General features: G+C 32.5%; 1 protein-coding gene and 2 long non-coding RNA genes across 3 annotated transcripts; 1 reads left to right on the top strand and 2 right to left on the bottom strand.

Annotated features, from left to right (window-relative positions):
* Positions 1 to 3627: 3627 nt before the first annotated feature.
* On the bottom strand, positions 3628 to 6331 carry LOC125187768. Its single transcript, XM_048084402.1, has 4 exons — positions 6258 to 6331; positions 4052 to 4172; positions 3822 to 3974; positions 3628 to 3744 (listed from the first exon to the last, which is right to left on the bottom strand). The coding sequence occupies exons 1-4, from the start codon at positions 6329 to 6331 to the stop codon at positions 3628 to 3630; spliced, it is 465 nt and encodes a 154-aa protein (XP_047940359.1).
* Positions 6332 to 8400: 2069 nt separating this feature from the next.
* On the bottom strand, positions 8401 to 10334 carry LOC125219241. Its single transcript, XR_007176097.1, has 3 exons — positions 10074 to 10334; positions 9126 to 9193; positions 8401 to 8613 (listed from the first exon to the last, which is right to left on the bottom strand). It is a non-coding gene; the product is annotated as an uncharacterized LOC125219241 (long non-coding RNA).
* LOC125219234 lies at positions 9537 to 10385 on the top strand. The gene is made up of 2 exons (XR_007176096.1): positions 9537 to 9985; positions 10053 to 10385. It is a non-coding gene; the product is annotated as an uncharacterized LOC125219234 (long non-coding RNA).

Genomic DNA, 10385 nt, shown 5'->3' on the forward strand with positions numbered 1-10385 from the left:
TGCTATGTGTATATTGTGTGTGCGAATGTGTGTGTAGTGTGTGTGTGTGTGCTGTGTGTATTTTGTGTGTGTGTGTGCTGTGTGTATTTTGTGTGTGTGTGCTGTGTGTATTTTAAGAATGTGTGTGCGTTTGTGTGTGCTGTGTGTAAATGTGTGCTTTGTGTGTGTGTGTGTTGTGTGTGAATGTGTGCTGTGTGTGTGCGTTTGTGTGTGCTGTGTGTGTGCGTTTGTGTGTGCTGTGTGTGAATGTATGTTGTGTGTGTGTGTGTTGTGTGCTGTGTGTGTGCGTTTGTGTGTGCTGTGTGTGTGTTGTGTGTGAATGTGTGCTGTGTGAATGTGTGTGCTGTGTGTATGTGTAAGAATGTGTGCTATGTGTATAATTTAATAAATATTTGGAATTCCACTACTTTTGATATGGAATTCAAATTGTGGAATTGGAGGATTTGAAAATTCAATTCCAAATCCAAGAATTTTTGTGATACCAAACATCAAATTTGAAATTGAAGGTTCCAATTCCAATTCCAATTCCATACCTCCAATTTCATATACCAAACACAACCTAACATTCTTATTCAGTAAGAGAGATATGCAGTAAAAGTAAATAAAGTATGAGAGAGATGAGAAAAGGTGGAAAAAGTATGAAAGAAAAACTTTCCATTTCTAGAAATAAGACTATTTTTTTGGACATCTAAAATTTGTAAAATGAGACTATTTTTCGTGGACAAATGAAGGAGTACCATGCGATCTATGTTCTAATTTAATTGAGTCAATTTTATTTGGCACAAGAATTTAACTTAATAAGTTAAATTGAGAGATAACGAAGTACTAAAGATAAGAAAGAATAAAGTATAAAAAAAATAAAAGAGAATTAAAAAAATAAATAAATTAATTAGATAATAAAAAAGGGAATTAATTTTTTTAAATGGAAATGAATCATTTAACATGAGACATTTTAAAAAGAAATACGGATAGAACATCAGTAGTATTTTTTTGGAAGTCCTTTTCTTGTAGAGTATTATAAATTCTATGGAGAGAAATACTTCAAAAGTTGACTAAAAGAGTCAAAGAGAAGTAAAGAGTGAAACTAATAAAGAAAAACGAGATAAAGATATCTACCACCTAAAATAAATGAAAGAGATTTTTTTATTGAAAGCATGAAGGGTTATAAGATTTAAACTAAGTGAGAAGGTTATTTACTTATTTTCATTAAAATGATAAAAAGGGATCTATTTTTTATTGAAAGCATGAAGGGATAACAGATTTAAACATGTAAGCAGGTTATGTACTTAATAACTTAATTTTTATTAAAATGAAAAGTTAGTGTTTTAGTGTAGTTCAAGAATAATTTAATCTAACATTTGAACAGTTTAGACTTTTCTATAATCAACCATTATATTAAAATATTGTATTTTAATTAATTAAAAATGAATTAGTAATTAATGTAAATAAATCATAAATTAATACTCGTTTATGGACCCGAGACTCACGGAACAATTAATATACATTTACTTAATGCAGAAAAATAAATGAACGGTTAAGATCGCATTCAATTTGTGAGTGTGATAAAATTAATTTATTTTTGTCAAATAAATATGCGCACTTCAATATGAATGTCCTGCCTTTCTCTGTCAAAGTACAAGAAATTATTCGTTTGTCGCATACACATAAATACCAAAACGACTCACCCGTAGATCCGATCAAACGCTAGGTAAAAAACAACGAAATAAATATTTTTATCGTTTGTGTTTAATATTTCAACATACAATCTCGAATCTTAATTCCGAATCGAGATCTTGTTTTTGTCGGTATTTTCCACACTATATTATTACATGACGATAATAATAGATCTTCAACCTGGGAGCTATAAGGATAATATAATAAATTGACTATTATTTCAATTATTTTTTGATGGAGAGTTTATTATTAAACTTTCTGTATAATTATTTTCACAATTTGCGTAATAGAAGAAGATTATGAATCTTAAATCTCAGACAAAATTCATAAAACCAAAAATCTAAACAACAATAATTTGATCGAAAATTTATTTAGAACTCAAGCCCATGAAAAAGTGATACTGCATCATACACCTTTTGTCATATGACTTAAGTCGGATAGTCAATTGGCATCAGAGTTAAAAGAAAACTTTTAGTGACTTAAATTGAGATATACTAAAGTAGGGATGAGGTAAACCTTTTGTCATATAAGTTAAGTAGGATAGTCAATTGGCATAATAATTAAGAGAAAACTTTTAGTGACTTAAATTGGGAGATAATAAAGTATGGATGAGATAAAGTAAAAGACTTTGTCATATAAGTGAAGTCGGATAGTCAATTGGCATAAAAATTAAGAGAAAACTTTTAGTGAGTTAAATTGAGAGAAAATAAAGTAGGGATGAGATAAATTGAAAGACTTTGTCATATAAGTTAAGTTGGATAATCAATTGGCATAAGAATTTAAAGAAACCTGTTATTGACTTAAATTGAGAGATAATAAATTAGGGATGAGATGAAGTAAAAGACGAAAAGGAAAGAAAGAATAAAATAAATGGGGGTAAGAGTGAACAAAGTAAACTATAGAATATCTATATTAATTAACTTAGGAAAGAAATGCTTCGAAAGTTGATTGAAAGAAAAATAGAGAGTAAGATTAGCATGAAGAATAAAAGTGACATTTCATATTGTATTTTAACTTATAAACTGATGTCAAAATTCAAATTGTCAATCATCTTACACATCCAATTTTGTTTTAATTGTCTAGCCTTATTGTTTAATTTGTTGTGTGAACGCTCGAATAAATGAATAAAATTGAAGAATTAACGCGAAGAGTGTGAATGATAAAGGGATCTTTTTATTGAAACATGAACGCATAAAAAGATTTTTATAAGTAAGAAGGTTATTTATTTACATATTTTCATTAAAAATAAAAAGTAAGAATTATTTTAGTGAATAAGAATAGTTTAGATCTTCCTAAAATCAACAATTAATTTTGAAAGATATATGGATTATACTAAGATTTTTATTTATTTAAAATGGATTAATAATGTAGATAAAACATTACTCGCTCATGAACCTAAGACTCACGAAACAATTAATATATATTTATCTATTGCGGAAAAATAAATAAATAGTTTGATCTCATTCAATTTGAAAGAACGTCCTAAAATTGATTTCTTTGTTAAATAAATAAGCATACACACTTCAATATGGATTTCATAACTTTCTTCATCAAAAGGTTGTCTTTGTCGCATACCACTAAATACCAAAACTAACGACCTCACCACAGATCCGATCAAACTCTAGAAACGAATAATAACGCGACAAATAATCTTATCGTTTGTGTTTAATTTCTCAACACACAATCTCATATCATCAAGTCCGAAACTAGTTCTTGTCAATATTCTCCGCATGTTTTATTACATGACAATAATTCATAATAAATTGTTTCCCAATATGAAAATGGGTACAAGATATTGAATTGCATAAAGTCACGAAACACAAAACAGGAAAAGTGATGTAAATGATCGAGTTTATTACAAAAACATCGTAACTGCAAGAGTAATTTTATTATTTTAGAAAGTAGCACGTTGAGGCACTCCTTTCCTCCCGCACTTGCGAGTAGCTGATTACTTTATAAGAAAGGTGCTCGGTGCGGCACTCCCTTCCTCCCGCGCTTACGACTGGGCTTCTGCACAACCTCTGGCTTCACATAGAGCTCAACCCTACCATCTCCTACATCAGTTTGAACCTACACACAACATCAAAATAAATAATCATACATAATACAATATCTTTTTAATTATGAGAATTAAATTAGAAAAAGACCTTGCACGCAATCGAGCAAAAACGAAAGCGATCCGGGTTAGTGAGCTTCCTTTTGCAAAGGCAGCAAGCGCCATCGCCCTCAATTAGTGAACCCGACCCGTTGTGCGGCAGCGGAGTCAACGACACAACCCATTTCTTGTTGCATTTGTAGGGCTTCAAATATTCACATATATAATTATCAATAATTTTATCGATCCAAAATATTTTTGAAAAAATTAATAAAGTTATACCTGAATTTTGTCACAGTCAATGTATTCTTTCATCTCACTTAGAGGGACAACATTTTGGTAAACAAGCCTGTAAATAGTGAGAATATTGTGGTTGTAGTGCTCCCCACTTCTGATGCAATACCTGCAAATTGGTACATCGCAATTTATGCAATATCTATTCAGTTCATTCTTCTGAATATCATCATGGCGCACACGTCTCTCAAAAAATATTTTTTCCAAAAAGAAATCCACCCAATTTTGGAACTTGCCCGCCTCTTCCTGCACATTCAAAATTATCAATTAATTACATATGTAAAATGTAATGTTGTTGTCATGTCATATATATGAAAATTATAGTGAACAACTAATCAAGAAGCTATGGAACCCTTTCATAAACAAGATTTGCATCTTATTTTTTGAACAAACAATACATCGAAGCCAAAAAAATCTATTTTATAATATATTGTATAACTAGAATTTGGGGAAATATGAGCTAAATAGTAGAGAGTGTGAATATGCAAATACCTGTTGCATAATTTCACTGCCTGAAGAAGTTCTCATCTCAGTCATTTTTTGGGATGAAACAACAGTCACAAGTTGAGAATTATATAGAACCAAAGTATTGTTAAGATTGGGTTATTTTATAGTAGTTGGGGGATTTGTTGTTGACTATTTGTGAAATAAATTGTCACATAAATTGGCCAAAATCGATTCTGACCTGTAAGTTGGAGACTACAAAAACACATTAATGTACATGTCTATGGTTGTGTAACTTGTGATAGTAACATATTAACATTTGCTTGTATTCACTGATATATGTTCAGTGAAGGGAGATGAGATTATAACTCTTTTTCAAAGAGTATGAGAACAGAGAAAGGATAATGATGCTACCATTGTTGTTAGTTTCATCTTTGTGTTTACTTTCTCTTTAATGTTGTATACTTGTACATATGAAAAATAAATTAAGTGACTAGGCTAAAATTTTGATTTCCATTCCCTGATTCAATTTTATTTGCATTGGTAAATAGATGCCATATCTAGAGGACTGGTCTATTATGGAAGTGGATTACTCAAATTGTCTCTCAGGCGCAGCAAACGCGTTACTGAGTTCCTCGGTTAGACTTCCAGTTAGTGGCGATGTGCGGGTGAGATAAAGTAAAAGAATTTGTCATATAAGTTATGTTGGATAGTCAATTGGCATAAGAATTAAGAGAAAACTTTTAGTGACTTAAACTGAGAGATAATAAAGTAGGGACGAGATAAAGTAAAAGTCTTTGCCATATAAGTTAATGTATAAGGGTGCGTTAAAATGACAACACCTTTTAAAGTGACACTGTGACAACACTGCAATATTATAAACGCTAAACTGCAATATCCAATACACTAGACTGCAATCTATAGATTGCAGTCCACTGTATTGGATATTGCAGGCAAGAAAAATTGTAGTCTAGCGTATTGGATATTGCAGCCCGAGAAAATATGCCCTTGGTAATTTTTTATGATTGCCACATGGCAGCTGATTATTCATCCATGTGTACAAATGATTGGCTAGTAATGGTGGTATGGTGTTACTTTAAGAGGTGTTCTCATTTTAACGCACAAATGAATACGCACACACACTTCAATATGGATTTCATAACTTTCTTCATCAAAAGGTTGTCTTTGTCGCATACACCTAAATACCAAAACTAACGGACTCACCACTGATCCGATCAAACTCTAGAAACAAATAATAACGTGCCAAATAATTTTATCATTTGTGTTTAATTTCTCAACACACAATCTCAAATCATCGATTCCGAAACTAGTTCTTGTCGGTATTCTCCACATGGTTTATTACAAAACGAAAATAATTCATAATAGATTGTTTCCCAATAGAAAATGGGTACAAGATATTGAACTTCATAAAGTCACGAAACATAAAACGGGAAAAATGAAGTAAATGATAGAGTTTATTACAAAAACATCAGAATTACAAGAATTATTTTATTATTTTAGAAAGTTGCACGTTGAGGCACTCCTTTCCTCCCGCACTTGCGAGTACCTGATCACTTTAGAAAGGTGCTCGGTGTGGCACTCCCTTCCTTCCGCGCTTACGATTGGGCTTCTGCACAATCTCTGGCTTCACATAGAGCTCAACCCTACCTTCTCCTACATCACCTTGAACCTACGCAAAACATCATAATACAACAACTTTTTAATTATGAGAATTAAATTAGAAAAAAACCTTGCACGCAATTGAGCAAAAACGAAAGCGACCCTGGTCAGGGAGCTTCCTTTTGCAATGGTAGCAAGCACCATTGCCCTCAAATAGTGAACCCGACCCGTTATGCGGCAGCGGAGTCAACGACACAACCCATTTCTTGTTGCATTTGTAGGGCTTCAAATATATACAAATATAATTATCAATAATTTTATTGATCCAAAATATTATTGAAAAAATTAATAAAGTTATACCAAAAATTTTTCACAGTCAATGTATTCTTTCATCTCACTTAGAGGGACAACATTTTGGTAAACAAGCTTGTAAATAGTGAGAATACTGTGGTTGTAGTGCTCCCCACTTCTGATGCAATGCCTGCAAATTGGTGCATCGCAACTTATATCTATTCAGTTCATTCTTCTACATATCATCATGGCTCTCACATCTCTCAAAAAATATTTTTTCCAAAAAGGAATCCACCCAATTTTTGGAACTTGCCCTCCTCTTCCTACGCATTCAAAAATATCAATTAATTCAATTCAAATTCCTTACCCACAATTTATGTAAAATGTAATATTGTCATATATATGAAAATTATAGTGAACAACTGATCAAGAAGCTGCTATGGAACCCTTTCAGAAACACGATTTGCACCTTATTTTCGAACAAACAATACATTGAAACAAAAAAAAAATCTATTTTATAAAATATTGTATAACTAGAATTTGGAGAAATATGAGCTCAATAGTAGAGGAGAGTGAATATGCAAATACCTGTTGCATAATTTCACTGCAAGAAGTGTTCATCTCAGTCATTTTTTTGGGATGAAACAACAGTCACTAAGTTGGAAATTATATAGCACCAAAATAATGTTAAGATGGGGTTACATTAGAGTAGTTGGGAGATATGTTGTTGACTATTTGTGAAATAAATTGTCACATAAATTGGCCAATATCTGTAAGTTGGAATGCTACAAAACACATTAATGATAAGAAAATGTTGTTTTCCTAATTCATTTTATCAATCTCCACTTAAAAAGTTGAACTTGAGTTCCAGTTTGAAATGGTTGGTATCTCCTGCTTCATCCATCCATACAAAATGATCTCATCACGCCACATGTTTTAATAAGAAATTTGGTAAAATAAGTGATAAGGAGAAAAAAGTAAATAAGAGTGAATTACGCAAATGGTCCCTGAAAGAGCGTTTCGCACGTAAAACAGTCCCTGAATTCTAAAAATATCAAGTGTAGTCCTTGAACTAATGTATAATCACATGCACGTACTTTTTCTAATTCAGCACAATTTTGCACCAAAAATGCCCGTGGATGACTTTTTTTTCTTTCATATCTATGTACTAAATATGATATTTTTTCTATATCTCTCTTGAGCACCTGAAATAATATTTCTTATAGTTTGAGTACCTAAAATGATATTTTCAATTCACTTTTTCAATCACTTTGCGTTATCTTCTTTCTCTTTCTCTTTCTTTCTCAAAAACTTTTAGAAAGTAGTAAAAAATTAAAATAAAAAATATTATGAAATTCTTAAATATATTAAATATGAAAATTAAAATTATATGTTTACTAACTTGTAGCTAAATTTAATTTTGATCGCGATTCAATTATTTTTCAATATTAAAAATTTAAAAAATTAGATTAATTAAAAATTTAAAAAATTAAAATTTTAGGTCTAATTACAAATTTTAATTTTTAATATAAAAAATAATCAAATCACAACAAAAATTTAATTTAGCTACAAATTATTAATTTATAATTTTTATTCTTATGATTAATATATTTAAGAATTTCATAGTATTTTTATTTTAATTTTTTACTTTATAGTATTCCCCCTGTCCCACAAAAGATGTCATACTTTCCTTTTTTATTTGTCCAACAAAAGATGTCAAATTTCTCTTTTTGGAAAATGTTCTCTCTCTCACATGAATATAAAAAGTATATTTTCTCTCTTCATTTAACATAAAATAAAACCTCCTAAAATCTCGTGCCGTTCCACAAGTGTGACATCTTTTATGGGACGGAGAGAGTAATAGTTTATGTCACGCCCGCATTTTCTAAGGATAGAAAACACGGTTAATCGCGACTAGTGGAGGATTAAAGAAGCGGGAAAGAAAAGGGAAAACAACGAATACTCGATCATAGTTCAAAATAAATGGGGATAGCTCGAATAAAATTAGAGTATCTCAATAGTCAACAACTCAAAAGAATATTATCTCCGCAATACAAGAACTCAAAAGGAAGACAACTACTCAGCGGAAGCATTCGAGAGAAGGAATATGCCACGTGTGAAGACATGACACATTCTGAACATGAAATTTCTTCAACAACCTTGCTCAACACCCACCGCGCTCGTCACAGCTCAACCTGCACATTTTTAAAACATATGCAGGGCTGAGTACTTGATGTACCCAGTGAACACGTGCCAAAATAATTTTCATAAAATATTGTGTCAGCATTTAAAAGTGAACTCAGGGTTTTACAAAAGACCAAGTCACCAAAATATTTTCTCACTCAAAAGTATGGCTGCAGCCCATTTTCTCTCTTCCTCATACCATATCTGAACCTCATATGTGAAACGAGAATGTGGCCACATTCTCGATCACCGGACCGGCCAACTCGAAAGCTAGCGCATGATCCCCTCTGTGTACACTAGCTTGAATAGGGACTCACTCCCTAGACAAACCCGAATTCGATTAAACTCATAACTTCTAGTAGGGACTCACTCCCCACTAGGGCGATCAGATAGTAGCACATCCTCAAAAACAAAGTATTGCATGACACACTATATTTGGAATTTAAGCTCATAACTCATACTTGAAAGATAATTGCATAATTTAAACTTTAGCCCACATAATAATGTAGGATAGAAAGCCCACCTCGTTCTCTTACAAATTCTTAACTTGAAAATTCTCACTCCGCCTTAGCTCGCTTGCGAAAGAAAACCCTTTTGAAAATAAAATAATAACTCATCAAGAGATAACTAATTAAATTAGAATGCATGCATCCTACGTGTGTGCTCGTATTATTCTTCATCTCCTCTTAGAAAGATTTCTAGATTCTGGTATTTTAAAAGCTCCGTCCGACATCAGCTCAAGGATTTCTTAACTAACCGGCAAGAATTAATAAACGTAGCCCACAAAGTAAAAACTTTAACCCATTACCGAAGGTACCCCACTCTGCCAAGCCCATCTATAATCAAATCCCAAAGTAGTAACCAATCTCACAAATATTTGGAGCCCAAGCCTATACTAAACCTTCCGTCGCTAACATCCATACAAAACAAAATATAAAGAAACAAAACAAATAAGGAAAGAAATGTAAATTACTCCCATCAGAACTCTTTCTCTCTATATCACAAATCACAATTAAAATCCTAAAACAGAAGGTCCAATCTTCTTCTTCCCTCTCTCACGCACCGGCGTCTCTCCATCGTCACTGCCCTCCAGCCGCCTCGACCTGCTGTCGTCGTTGCCGTGGAAGCTCCAGGTGTCGCCGCCGTCTCGCTGCGGCGAGTTATGTTCCAGCCGCCTCGACCTGCTGTCCCTCTTCCGTCTCTACCCTTCTCTCTTTTTCTCCGATAGGTAAGTCTCCTCCCCTAAAATCATTCTAATTCTTATCCAAATTCTAATTCTTATTAATCGATTTCAATTTGTTTTCTCGGAGGATTGAATTTTCAAAAGTGACAAAGGGCTAAACTTAAAGAGTGAAACTTTGGCCATTGCTATGTTAACCTAAGGTATTCCATCTGAATTTTTGCGTGATTCATGTGCTAAAGGATCTAAATGAATGAAAGAAAATTACAGCAACGAAGGTGGAAGCTATACCTGCAAAGCAGCGAAAAATCTTGGTCTCTGCCCACAGCTTTCTCCCTGCTCTTCTGTTTTCTCTCTCTCAGATTTAAATGTGAATGAAAAGTGAAATCGTGGGGATGCATCTATATATACATGGTTAAATCCTCCTAATTCTCAGGGAAGAGATTTGGACAAAAGATTTGAGTATAATTGAGTTAAACCATATCGGATATTGGGCTAGAAGATTATTAAATTATAGGCTCTAAAATTATATTCTTTGGCTATTTATTTGTACTCCAGAAATACATTCTATTTTCTCCTCAAGGGTCGATTACTTATGCCTCA

This window comes from Salvia hispanica, chromosome 1 (genome assembly GCF_023119035.1).
Source record: "Salvia hispanica cultivar TCC Black 2014 chromosome 1, UniMelb_Shisp_WGS_1.0, whole genome shotgun sequence".
Taxonomy (NCBI): Eukaryota; Viridiplantae; Streptophyta; class Magnoliopsida; order Lamiales; family Lamiaceae; genus Salvia; species Salvia hispanica.

What these genes read in the sequence shown, in the direction of transcription:
- LOC125187768 (XM_048084402.1), bottom strand. Translation starts at nt 6,331, where the DNA reads ATGGTGCTTGCTACCATTGCAAAAGGAAGCTCCCTGACCAGGGTCGCT. An exon ending in TTTGCTCAATTGCGTGCAAG is followed by an intron (nt 4,173 to 6,257) that starts GTTTTTTTCTAA and finishes ACCAATTTGCAG; the next exon opens with GTATTGCATCAGAAGTGGGG. An exon ending in TTTGCTCGATTGCGTGCAAG is followed by an intron (nt 3,745 to 3,821) that starts GTCTTTTTCTAA and finishes TGTTGTGTGTAG; the next exon opens with GTTCAAACTGATGTAGGAGA.